General features: G+C 41.2%; 1 protein-coding gene across 4 annotated transcripts in view; it reads left to right on the forward strand.

Annotated features, from left to right (window-relative positions):
- ZNF280C (zinc finger protein 280C) overlaps positions 1–13,979 on the forward strand; it is a 62,080-nt gene that overhangs the window by 37,923 nt on the left and 10,178 nt on the right. For all 4 annotated transcript variants that reach the window (XM_055121724.1, XM_055121722.1, XM_055121723.1 and 1 more), the window contains 6 exons: positions 3,295–3,452; positions 4,361–4,461; positions 5,051–5,197; positions 9,317–9,448; positions 12,462–13,015; positions 13,635–13,775. In XM_055121724.1, the coding sequence (XP_054977699.1) occupies positions 3,295–3,452; positions 4,361–4,461; positions 5,051–5,197; positions 9,317–9,448; positions 12,462–13,015; positions 13,635–13,775 (1,233 nt within the window). The remainder of the gene's footprint in view (positions 1–3,294; positions 3,453–4,360; positions 4,462–5,050; positions 5,198–9,316; positions 9,449–12,461; positions 13,016–13,634; positions 13,776–13,979) is intronic.

The following is a 13,979-nucleotide window of genomic DNA, read 5'->3' on the forward strand; positions in this document are numbered from 1 at the left end:
CGTGTGCAAGGCAAACACTCTACCCGCTGTGCTATCGCTACAGTAGTAGACACAGTAAGTTAAAAATGAACCATTTGGGGGGCCGGAGCGATAGCACAGCGGGTAGGGCGTTTGCCTTGCACGCGGCCGACCCGGGTTCGATCCTCGGCATCCCATATGGTCCCCCAAGCACCGCCAGGAGTAATTCCTGAGTGTAAAGCCAGGAGTAACCCCTGAGCATCGCTGGGTTGTGACCCAAAAAGCAAAAAAAAACAAAAAACAAAACAAAAAAAAATGAACCATTTGGTGCCTGCCAGGGAGGACGATTGGGAGCTGGAAGGGAACCTGGAAACCTTAGTGGAGGGAAGTCAACATTGGTTGTGGCATTGGTGTTGGAGAATTATACTCTTGAAACTCAACATTGAACAACTTATGCAAATCACAGTGCCAAATAAATTTAATAAAAGAAATTGAAATTTTAAATGAACCATTTGTTCTTACCATAAATCATTATCATGAAGCAAAAGTTACTCAGTTGTTGTAACTGCATACATTTAGAAAGCAAGATTCAGGATGAGGGAGTGGACTCAAGTGGTAGAGCACATGTCTAACATGTGCAAGGCCCTGGTCATCCTCAACACCAGAGCTGGAGAGAGGGAGAACTCAATGAACTCAACATAGACTTTGCATGTAGGAGGTGCAAGTTAGGTCCCTGGAACCACATGTTCCTCAGAACACCACTGTGTGTAACCTGTGGCTGCTTGGGTAATACAATTTCTTTCAAGTATTTGGTTTAAAACTTAATTTTAAAATATAAGTAGTATTTTGTGCATTGAAAAGCACTCAAATACTTCTCTTTGGGGGGAGGGTGGGGTTTTGAGCCACACCCACCAATGCTTTCTGGCTCTGCGCTTAGAAATTGCTTCTCGCAGGCTTCGGGGAGAACCGTGCAGGATACCAGAGATTGAACCCAGGTTGGGCATGTACAAGATGTACAAAGCAAGGTCCCTACCCGCTGTTCTATTGCTCTGGTCCCAGGTGTTTTTCTTCCTTTTGTGTTTTGCTGCAGATTGAACCCAGGTTCTCACACATAAAATTCAATCTCTTTCTTTTTTCTTTTCTTTATTTTCCCTTTTTTTGGTGGGGGTCACATCCAGCGATGCTCAGGGATTACTCCTGGCTCTGCACTCAGGAATTACTCCTGGCGGTGTTTGGGGAACCATATGGGATGCCTAGGATCGAAGTTGGGTTGGCTGCATGCAAGGCTCCCTACCCACTGTACGATGACTCTGGCCCCTTCGTTTTGCTTTTAGTTTGGGGGTCACAGCTTGTGTTACTCAGGGTTTACTCCCAGTTTAATGCTTAGGGGTAACTGCTCTCTGAAGTTCTTGGCTGAAAATGAGTTGCCAGGAAATTAAATTCAGGCCTCATGTATGCAGGCAAGTGCTTGACCTCTGAGCCACATTCCTGGTCCTTGTTTTGTTCTTTGAGTATGGCCCTCCCCAGAAGTGCTGGGGATCACCAGAGTTACACCTGGCAGTACTCTGGAGGCCATGCAGTTCTAGAGATTAGCTTTGAAGCCCTGTGCATGGCAGGTATATGATCTTGCCCTGAGAGCTATTTAACTTCCTGGTTCATTAATCAATTATTTTTAAACAAATGTACAGAAAAACCCCATTTACCAGTCACTTAATGTAAGTGGTTATTTAAAATAAAATATTTACCTTCCTAGTGTGGTTTAGGTCTTTGGAGATTTTGAGTAGTAGAATGTTTTGGAGAAGGTACTTAGGGAACTTGGAGGCTACTTCAAGCAGTGATTAGGGGCCCTGAGTTCCACTCCCACCATCAGTATTCAGCCAACTGAACCATGTGGTTCAATGCTTGGAACTCTTGATGTGGAGCCTGGCGGGGTGGGCATTCGGCAAGGACTTTGAACTTGGGTCTCCACTGAACATGAAGCATGGTGCTTTGACCACTGAGCTCTCTCCCAGCTGGATTCTTAACATTGAGGTTCAGATACCTCTTTCAAGGCTTGACTATAGTACAGTATGTAGGATTCTTGCCATGTACACGGGTGGCCCAAATTTGATCACCAGCACCTTATTTGATCACCCCAAGCCCTGCCAGGAGTGATCCTGGAGCACAGAGCCAGGAGTAAGACCTGAGCACCAGCAGTTGTGGCACCAAAACAAAACGTTCTCCCCCACAGTACATCTCAGTTGAGATTTTTCTTAGGTTATAAATCTGAATATATTTTTAAGTTTTAAATATGCCAATTTTTAAATTTTATTTTATAAGGTTCACAATAATTTATTACATTCAATAGTGCAGCGGGTAGGGCATTCCCCTTGCATGCGGCCGACCCAGGTTTAATTCCTCCACCCCTCTCAGAAAGCCCAGCAAGCTATTGAGAGTATCTCGCCTGTATGGCAGAGCCTGGCAAGCTATCCGTGGAGTATTTGATATGCCCAAAACAGTAACAAGTCTCACGATGGAGACGTTACTGGTGCCCACTCGAGCAAATCAATGAGCAATGGGATGAAAATGACAGTGACAATATTCCAACACCAATCCCACAACCATTACACCTTTCCACCACCATTATTTGTTATTTTCCCAGCCACCACCCAAGTCTGCCCCAGTAGCAGGCCGTAAATAATTTATTTTGTGTTGCTTGTTATGAATAATTCTGTAAAAATGTTTTATATGAGGGGCTGGAGCAATAGCACAGCGGGTAGGGCGTTTGCCTTGCACGGGGCCGACCTGGGTTCGATTTTCCCAGCATCCCATATGATCTCCTGAGCAGCACCAGAGGTAATTCCTGAATGCAGAGCCAGGAGTGACCCCTGTGCATTGCTGGGTGTGATCCAAAAAGCAAAAAAAATGTTTTATATGAGATTACTAACATGTTCTTACAGGTTGAACCCTTGTGTACTAATATTTTTTTAATTGCAATTTTGCTCACCTTCTATCTTCCATTCTATCCAATGTGTGCTACTCCTGGTACATCAGTGGAATGGAGTATTTGCACTCCAAGAATTCTAAAATTTTAAATAAGGTGATACGACTGGAGTTAAATATTTAACTGGATAGTGACGTAGGGGGTCTGAGGCATCTCTAGAGCTTGATTTCTTCTGAGATTTTTTTGTGAGTCTCTGGATCTCGGCGGGTCAATGAGTTTTAGATTGCATGAGAGGCAGTACATGGGCATGACTGCCAGGTTCTGGAAAGAACAGGGGTATGGGGGGAGGTCCCTGACTCTGAGAGGGCCTGGAGGAAATCTGAATATTTACACCTAGTGATACTCATTTCTAGATTTATGAATCATATGAAGCACCATCTGGAACTGGAGAAGCAAAACAGTGAAAGCTGGGAAAACCACACCACGTGCCAGCACTGCTACCGTCAGTTTCCGACTCCTTTCCAGCTGCAGTGCCACATTGAGAGTACACATACTCCCCACGAGTTCTCTAGTAAGTCACCAGTTCATTGAAGTCCAGAACTTCATATTGAGGATTGAAACTTTAAGGGATCCTGGGTCAATTTAGTAGCGAAATAAGAGTCAGAAAGAAATTTCTAATTTGCAGACAAAGTAGCTGAACACAGGTTTTTACTTGTATCAACCATCACCAAAATCCCTTAATACAATTAAAGTTCCTCTTGGAAATAGAAACTTCTTTGACAGCGATTCATAAATTCTGTGGGCAATATGAGAAAATGCTATGGCTTTCGCGTATGAAACCAGTAGTCTTTGTTTACATTTTACTATGAAACTCTTTTTCAGGAAGATGGGTTAAAGGACTGGGGTGCATGTTTTGTATGCAAGAGCCTCTGTTTTGAGCCCGGGTCTCCCATGCACTGCTGGGTGTGGCCAAAATCCCTAGAGAACAGATAAGGAACAAAAGTAAAAGCCAAGTATAGAGTGAGACCACTTGGATATTATTCCCACTTCAGCCTCTCACTAAGCTGTGAGATAGCAATCACTTTATTATTTATTTTTTTGTGAAGTAAGAGATTTTATTTAGAGGTTTCTGAGGGAAGGAGGAAGGGATAAGTGGGAGAGAGAATAGTAAGAATAACGTGCTCAAGAGAGAACGCTTCTCCAAGGGTGGAGAGAAGCAGTCACTTTAATCTTTCTGTTTCTTAGCTTCCTCATTTGAAAAAGGTGGATAAAAAATAATACTTCTCATGAATGACATGATAATAAGTAAACATAAGTCAAGTGATTAGAATGGCATTAGGGGGTTATCAACTATAGAATTTTGGGAACCACCAGCACTACTGTAATTACTATTTCATATTGTTGGTATGGATGTGTATAAACGAAATTTTTATTTATACATACTTAAAATGGTATCATATGCTTTTTCCTCACTTTTAGCTATTTGCAAAATCTGTGAATTATCGTTTGAAACGGAACACACTCTTTTACAACATATGAAGGACACTCATAAACCTGGTGAAATGCCATATGTTTGTCAGGTACACACATTTTGTCATTAGGTATTTGATATTGGTGCCACAGGATACATTTTATTTTTGACTATTTAGCCATGGTTATCAAAATTTAAGACCCACTTTAAGTAGTCAGTCACAGTTCACTTGGTTTAACGCCCATATGGGAGGGGGAGTTGGATTTGACCTGTGGGCCATAGTTTGAAGACCTCAGTACTAGATAAACAGAGTCCCCTGCTGGAAAAAGGCAGACATAGGATATAAATTAAAGATAAAAATGCCTATGTCATTGTCCAACTGCTACTTAAAATAGAGGATACTCTGTTTTATATAGCAGGAATTTTGTTTTTATGAGGAAGGGTCGGAGTTTAGAATTTGAAGTTAAGATAGATAGGAAAAAATGATGGGAATCTATGTTTAGGAATATCTCCTTAAAGTTTAAACGTAGTTTTTTTTGTTTCAAATATTACCTTTATTATTTGCAGTGGGATGCTTGGTTATATAAGGCCGCAAGGCTGAGTTAGCAGTACATAATGTTTCTCTAAAATTACTTATCTTTGCTACTCTGATGTAATCTCATGTCAGATGTTACACTACACTTTCTTTATATTTCTAGGTTTGCCAGTTTAGATCATCAACATTTTCTGATGTGGAAGCTCATTTCAGAGCATCCCATGAAAACACTAAGAACTTGCTCTGTCCTTTTTGCCTCAAAGTTAGTAGAATGGCAACTCCCTACATGAATCACTACATGAAGCACCAGGTAAGATTTAGCATTTTTTTTTCATTTTGTCTTTGTAAAATGTTATGTACAGTTACTGTCATTGATTCATAGTCCTTAGAAATGGAATTTTAACTAAAATAACATGTAATGAGAATAGTTTGACCACAGGCTAATTGTATAAACAAAGAGTTAAGTTCCTATAGCATGTAGCACTGTAGCACTGTCATCCCGTTGTTTATCGATTTGCTAGAGCAGGCACCAGTAATGTCTCTATTGTGAGACATTTGTTACTGTTTTTGGCATTGAATACTCCACAGGTAGCTTGCCAGGCTCTCCGAGAGGGGTGGAGGAATCAAACCCCGGTCAGCTGCGTGCAAGGCAAATGCCCTACCTGCTGTATTATCGCTCCAGCCTTTCTATAGCATATTTTTTTAAAAATATATTATTACACTAAGATTTACCAAGTGATTCATAATACAGTTGTTTCAGGTATTAAATGTTCCAACACTAATACCACCACTACAGTGTGTCCTACTCTCCACCTGTATCCCCAGTTACCCACCTACCACCCCAGCCTGACCCCTTGTAAGCACAAACAAATTTACTTCATATTGCTTGTTATAACACAAAGGCAAATGGAATTATCAAAGCTTAAATCATTAAGAGTTAAATTGTGTAATTGTTGTATCTTACACAAAAGTGTTGTTCAAGTCATTGAGGATCCACTGTGCCGATTAGTGCTAGTTGAAACTTCTGTGTTACTGTTTAGGCTCATTGAGGTTGGTGGGCTTCTATGCAACTTTCCCATCACATGTACTGGTCTGACAGTGCTATGAAATTTGGAGCTGTCGCAATGGCCGCATATGCTGCTGTGCTGTCCAGAAGCTATAGATCTGCAGCATTTTGGTGGCCTGGCAGCTTGATGGGGTTCAGTTGGGGATTTGGGCCATTTCTGCGTTGAGGGTGTTGGTGTGGCTGAGGGCTGCTGTGCCTTTAGGCAGAAAGAGGAATCAGCCCACCCCCATTCAGAGAAGGCCCCAGAGCTCTCAGCGTGGACCAGTCTACCCGGGAACATTGGATCTGGGGCCAGAGAGATATTACAGGAGTTAAGGCACTTGCCTTGCATGGGATAGTATCCCTGGCATCCCACACGGTCTCCAGAGCACTGCCAGGAGTAATTCCTGAGTGCAGAGCCAAGAATGACCCCGAGCATGGCCGGGTGTGGACAAAAAACAAACTGAAAATTGAAAAAAGATTCAGTTAGGAGATATTAGTTGTGGAGCTGGGCCCTTTCTCTGCCAGCAATATGACTGGTATGGGAGTAGGGGTTGCAGTTGCTCAGTTTTACAGTGGTGGTGTTGGATGGGGACTCATCCCCCCCACCATTTCTAGAATCTCCTTGAGTTTTCAGCTTGTAAGTTTGTCCTACTTGGACATTCAGCTGCTCTTTGTTCTTTATTGAGATTAGTTACCTGCAGCACATATCTGATCACAGAAACATCACTATACTTCTAAATAAAGACCCCCCCCAAAGGCAAATAATTGAAATGTGATTCTTTAATCAAGTACTGTATTCTCATCAACTCACTCGTTTTCTTACTGTTGATTGCATTATAAATGCCAATTCAGCATTGGTATTGCATTATTTTTAGCCTGACTCATTAGATAATCATGAAATTAATTTGTACTTAATTGTATGAAAATTATAAAAATAGACGTTCAGATACAGGATCATCTGTTACTGGGATAGTAACAGCATGTGTGCCCCTTCTTTGGAGGGTTCTACAACTGGCATTTCTTAGGGGTTATTCCTGGCTTTGCGCTCAGGAATTCTTCCTGGCAGTGCTCGGGGGACCATATGGGATGCTGGGAATCTAACCAGTGTCAGACCCATGCCAAGGTAAATACCCTGCCCACAGTACTCTTTCCGGTCCCAGCTTTTTAAATTTTTTACTTTTTGAGACATTACTCGGGGTACTCAGGAACTGATCTCAAATCTTTTTCAGGGTTCACTATCAACAGTGCTCGAGGTAACTTGTAGTGCTGGGAATCAAATCTGGACCTCCTACATGCAAAGCATGTGCTCAGTCATTTGGGCTCCCAACTTGTGCTTGGATTTAAAAAAACCTTGGTTGTCCACCTTACCCTAAGAACTTCTGGCAGAATTTTTTCTATAGTTTCTGAGAAGTTTCCTTTGGGGGCTGGAGAGCTAGGATGGCAAGTAGGGCACTTGGATGACCCAAGTTCAATCCACGGCATCCCATATGTTCTCCTGGGCACCACCAGGAGTGATTTCTGAGTGTAGAGCCAGGACAGTCTCCCTGAGCATCACCAGGTGTGGCTCTAGAACAAAACAACAGAAAAACCCAGTCTGTTTTTTGGGTTTATGGGGGAGCTTCTCTAGCAAAGCTTTAGGGTCCTGGGGGTCACTCCCAGGAATTATCTGGCTCTGTAGGCTTCACAATTCAGTGTTTGGGCCCAGAGATGTGCTACTCAGGCCCAGCAGTGTCAGGGATTCAGCTTGGGGCCGACGTGCAAGGCCTGCACTCCAGACTTTGAGCTATCTCCCTGACTTCCCAAACTGTATTCTATCAAATGCTAGTATATGTCCTGCTCTAAATTTGTTCTTGCACCAAGAGGTGCAATAAATGGCTCAATTTACAGTTAGTCATTTTTTAAAAATTTATTTCAGTTTAGGGGCCACACCCAGCAGTGTTTACTCTTGGCTCTGGGCTCAGGGATCATTCCTGGCAGGTTCAGGGGACCATATGGGATGCCGGGGATTGAACCCAGATCTGCCTACATGCGAGGCAGGTGTCCTACACACTGTACTATCTTTCCAGCCCCAGTTTTTAATTTATTTTTTAAAGCAAGATTTTCAAGGGCAGAGGAGATAGCTCAAAGTAGTAGCATTCATGCCTCACATGTGCAGATGATTCAGCCCCGCCCTTTGAGCTCTATTCCCAGCGTGATACTGAGCTTTTCATTAACTAATATGTGATGGAAATGCCAGGACTGGAGAGATAGTACAGCAGGTAAGGTGCTTGCCTTGAACACTACCAGGCAAGGAGATGGAACCCGAATTCCATCTCCAGTACCAGATATGTATGGTCCCTTGAGCACCAGGAGTGGTCCCTGAGCACAGAGCCAGTTGTAAGCACTGAGCACAGTAGAGTATGGCTGCCAACAACTGAATTAAAAAAATGTACTTGGAGCCTTGAATCACATTGTAAAGTTTATATAGATCGTTTATGCGAAAGAATATAATTACAGTTAAATATTTGCTTTTTTTCTTTGGTTAAATTTTAGTTTGGGGGCTCTATGCCCACAGTGCTGAGGGCTTTCTCCTGGCTCTGAGTTCAGAAATCACTCCTGATGGGCTGGAGGAACATATGGGAGGCAAGGTCAAACTTGGGTCAGCCACCACCCTACCCTCTGTGCTACTGTTCCAGCCCCAGTTGCTTCTCTTCTGAGAATTAAAAAATCTGCGGACAAAGGAAAAAAACCCAGAATCTGAACACTTAGCCTCTAGGGCATTTCCCTGACAAAAACAAAATAGAAAAACCACCTCATATGTTGCTGTAGTTAGGTACTAGGGGATTGATTAAACGTGTCCTGTGCAACTCCGCGGGGAGAGGATTCTAAGAAACCGTTTCCTAGTATCCTCTAGACTCCACCCAAGGCACCTTTGAAAATTCTTTTCTTCTTTGTAGCCTTTCACTGTAAGAAATCGTAGATAACAAGTGGTAAAACTTCTAAGTCATGCAGATCCTCTTCAAGAATCATCAAACTTGTGGGGGTGGGAGGGAGAGAGAGAGAATGAGTGTGCTTGGAGATTGCTCCCTGTGTTCTTTCAAAATCAAATTATTTATAATGGGAGATGAGAAAAGACTATTAATTTCCTTCACTCTTTGGGACTGAATATACAGACTGACCAACTGACCACATGATTTACCTGTGGGAGGCCTAGGTTCAACCACCAGGATCATACAATTCCCAGGAAAAACACTGGGTTTGGCCACACATCACCCCAACAAAACAAAGCCAAAAGATCATAATTACTTTTTTACAGTTAGAATTCAGATTATTTTCAGAGCCTGAGATTTGATGGTGGTAGAAATTATTTCTAATAGTATGTCTAACACTATTTGTAAACAGAAAAAAGGAGTTCATCGTTGTGCAAAATGCAGACTACAATTTTTGACCTGCAAGGAGAAACTGGAACATAAGAACCAGCATCGGACATTTATAAAGCCAAAAGAGCTTGAAGGATTGCCTTCTGGTACAAAAGTGAGTTTTTAATATATTGTCTTTTCATATTTTATATGAGGATAGAAATAAACTCCTGTCTGATTTTGTCTAATGGTAAAGGTTACTTCTGAATATAATTAAAATTTTAATCTTAGCTTTTTGTCATCCTAATACTACTTGGAAAGTATTTTGTGAGAGCCATTGTTTTTTTGAATAATAATTGGAAACCATTGGGTTGTTTTATTTTTAAGTGATTGTCATGTGCAAACTGCAACATACTCCTGTGTGGTAAGTGCAAGTAGATTAACTGTAGACTGAAGTCAGGGGGTTATTTCAACATTCTTAGACTTATTTTTGGCAGTTCCAGTTGGCAGCATGTGATGTGTCTGCTTCAGCTGCTGAACTCAAGTTCAGGTGTCATGTTTAATTTATTTTTATCTTCTACCATCAATCATAGTGACATGAATGCCACAGTTAGCTCAAGTTGTTTCTGTGTCTATTGTCCATTCTCAGTGAAGTAAGTTCATTTCCCTTCTGAATAACAGTGCTCTCTTCAGTGAACCAACACACATCTGACTACAAATTTTATTTGCCCTGATGACCTTTTATATCTGTTTTCTTTTTTGGGGGCCACATTGGGCAGTGCTCTGGGCTTACTCCTGGCTCAGAGCTCAAGGGTCACTCATGGTGGACTTGGGGAGTATATCTGTCTAAACTTAAGTACATACAATAATGATTTGAAACGTAAGAGTTTTATATGGTAGCTCCCTTTAAGGAAATTTTGTATACTCCCTGTGGCATATTCGCTATGCCAACAACAGTAAGTCTCATAATGGAGATGTTACTGATGCCCCTTGAGCAAATCGATGAGCAATGGGATGACAGTGATGCAGTGATTATTCTTTGTGGGGCCTTCATGGTAACCTTTGGAACCACAAATCCTGCCCAGTACATCCTCAAGAAGGAGCAGGTCACATCTGCTGGAGTGCTGCTTTACAGTACCTAAGAGAAATGCAGGCCTTTTCAGAGTTGTTATTTCAGGCTTGTGAAAGCGTTTTAGTTCTATCAGGGCATATTATACCCATAGGATGTGCTTTTGGAATCCATCTAATTTGTACAGATTCATTAGTATCTGTGTCAGTGTGTAGCTATCATAATGTTAAGCTGTTTTATTAATGACAGTAAACTAATACTATGAATTTTATCTAATTGGAATGACCATTTAAAGCCATGGGAAACTGAAGTTTGTACTTAGAATTTTCAAATTAACTATGGTTTTCGGGGCTGGAGCGATAGCACAGTGGGTAAGGCATTTGCCTTGCACGTGGTCGATCTGGGTTCGATTCCCAGCACCCCATGTGGTCCCCCGAGCACTGCAAGGAGTAATTCCTGAGTGCATGAGCCAGGAGTAAGGCCTGTGCATCGCCAGGTATGACCCAAAAACCAAAAAAATATTAACTATGGTTTTCTTTTTCTATTACAGTATTGTAGCAGTAATTAAGATATTTATATACCATATAATTCACCTGTATTAAGTATAAAATTTAATGATGACTTCTAGCATATTCACAAAATTGTGCAAACATCACTGCAGTACTTTTCTTTTGGTTTTAGGCTATACCTGATGGTGCTCAGTACTTAACTGCATTCAGGGATCACTTCTGGCATATGGGATGCGAGGGATCAAACCTGCGTCTACTACATTTAAGAAAAGCACCCTACCTGCTGAATTATTATTTTGGCCCCAAACGTACTTTTAATTTTTTATGACTTTATATTTTTTGGCCACACAAGGCTGTACTTAGGGCTTACTACTGGCTCTTTGCTCAGGGATCACTCCTGGCAGGGCTCGGTGGGACTATATGTGGTGCCAGGGATCAAACCTGGGTCTGCCATGTGCAAGGCAAGCACCCTAACCACTGTTTCTCACACTGGCCATACTTTGCTCTCTTTTTCCCCTGTGGATTTGCCTAGACTGGAAATTTTATTTAAGTGGAGTTATGCATTATGTGATCATTCATGATTAGCCTCTTCCACTTGGTATAATGTTTCTTGGACTTGTCCATATTTAGGTATATCAGTATTCATTCCTATGGCTATTATTCCATTGTATGGATCAGCTGTAATTTATTCATCATTTGATGGGTATTTGACACGTTTGTGGGTTTTTTCTATTATAAATAACGTCTCTGGCAAATTCCATGTATAGGCATACCTTGGAGATACCGGATTTGGTTTCAGGTCACTGCCATAAAGCAGCCATCATAATAAAGCAAGTTGCATAAATTGTGTGGTTTCCAATAGCATATAAAATTTCTGTGTGTAAGGTCCAGAGAGATAATATAGGGGTTAGGGTGCTTGCCTTACATCTTGTGAACCCCATTTGAATCCTTGATACCACATATGTTCCCCTAAGCACAGAGCAAGAATAGCCCCTGAGTACCTTCAGGTGTCACCCCAATCCCTGCCCCAAAAACAAAGTTTCATTTAAACCATATTGTAGTTTATTAAGTGTGCACTAGCACTATGTGAGAAAAAAATGTGCCAGTCTTACTTAAAAATATGTTGCATACAGGAGGCCAGGGTTCTTTCTCCAGCAGCACATGGTCATCAGAAAAGTCAGAAGCAACCCTGGATCAAAAAATCAGGAATAATCCTTGAGCATCACTGGGTGTAGGTGGTCCCAAATACACAAAAAAACCTTCAGCACAAAAAATGCTAACCATGATTTGAGGTTATTTATTATTAATTATGCTGACATTTAATAGTAGTGTGGTGATTACATTTTTATGGTTCAGGGGATAAAACTTAGATCTCATGCACACGAGGCAGGCACCTTACCACTGAGTCACATCCCCAGCTAATGATTTTTTTCTAAAACTATTTATTGCAGGGCCAGAGCAATAGTACAGCAGGTAGGGCTCTTGTCTTGCATGTGACTGACCCGGGTTCAATCACCGGTATCCCATATGGTTCCCTGAGCATTGCCGGGTATGGCACCCAAACCAAAACAATAAAAAATAAGACTATTTATTGCCTCTATTTTTTATAGGTTACCATTCGAGCTTCAGTTGGATCTGTTCATTCAAGACCATCAACTACATCACCTCCCAGTAGTCCGAGTACTTCTTCTTTTCCGCTCCCAACTCCGAAATCTAAAAATACAACTGCCAAAAGTTCCACAAAATCTGCTGCCAGCAAATCTAAGGCTGGCAAAGCTAAAGTGAACAAAGCTAATGCCAGCAAAGCTAATGCCAGCAAAGCTAAGGCCAGCAAAGCTAAGGCCAGCAAAGCTAAGGCCAGCAGAGCTAAGGTCCTCAAAGCTAAGGTCATTAAGGCTAAGGCTGTCAAGGCCAAGGCTGTCAGGGTTAAGGTTGGCAAGGCTAAGGCTGGCAAAGCTAAGGATATCAAAACTAAAGCCGGCAAAGCCAAGGCAACCAAATATAAGATCAACCAGGATTTTCCGTCTACATCTGCATCTGCTGCAGGTAAAGCTAGTTCAAGTAACGCAGTGCAAAGTAACATAGAACAAAAAATTAGAACTGCTCTCAGAAGACGGTATCGCAGGAGAAAGACGACTATCACTGTAGCTTTGAAGAATGTAAGGTAATATCTTTTATTCTTGATATATGATATTGATTTAATCTTAACCATGAGATGTTCGTTTTGATAGAATTTACTGTATGACAAAATTCCACAAACATTTATGAGATAATCTCTTTCCTGGCATAAAGGCCAAGGAGAGAATAAAAGGGTACTGTATACAGCTGCTGAGCAGAGTTTGTTGTTTATTCTGTTGTCCTTCTATGTTAATCTATATTTTATGCTTGTATCTTGTGATAATTGAATATATCATCTTTTTTTTTTGCTTTTCGGGTCACACCCAGCGATGCACAGGGGTTACTCTTGGCTCTGCACTCAGGAATTACTCCTGGCGGTGCTGGGGGACCATATGGGATGCTGGGAATCAAACCCGGGTCTGCTGCGTGCAAGGCAAACGCCCTACCTGCTGTGCTATCACTCCAGCCCCTGAATATATCATCATTTTTGCAGGGCAATATTAACAGTTCATAGATTTTTTACAGTTAGCTTCTTTGAAACAAATTTCCAAATTATAAGTGTTTAAAATGTTAAATATTTTGGCTTTAGTTAATAAAAGACTAATAAGGCTTTCCCTTACTATCTTTGTTTTACATTTTTGTCATTTCTTTCTGTCTCCCATAAGGTGTAATCGGGGACTTCACAAGTGCATTGAATGTCATTCCAAAATAAAAGATTTTGCAGGCCACTTTTCAATATATATTCAGTGTAATTTTTGCAAATATAATACTAACTGCAACAAAGCCTTCGTAAATCATATGGTGAGGTAAGTTAAACATATATATCAAAATTGTCATTCAAGATGTTTGGTTTTTGAAAACAAAGTAAGTTTTCATGTTAGAAGCCAGTTTGTCACGTCAAGGAGCTAACAAACTTCAAAATATTACACACTGCTATTTTCTAGCTCTATATATAACTCATGAATCAGTCAGACAAAAATTAAAATAGTACTTAGACTAATCAAGTTAGA

This window comes from Sorex araneus, chromosome X (assembly GCF_027595985.1).
Source record: "Sorex araneus isolate mSorAra2 chromosome X, mSorAra2.pri, whole genome shotgun sequence".
Classification (NCBI taxonomy): domain Eukaryota; kingdom Metazoa; phylum Chordata; class Mammalia; order Eulipotyphla; family Soricidae; genus Sorex; species Sorex araneus.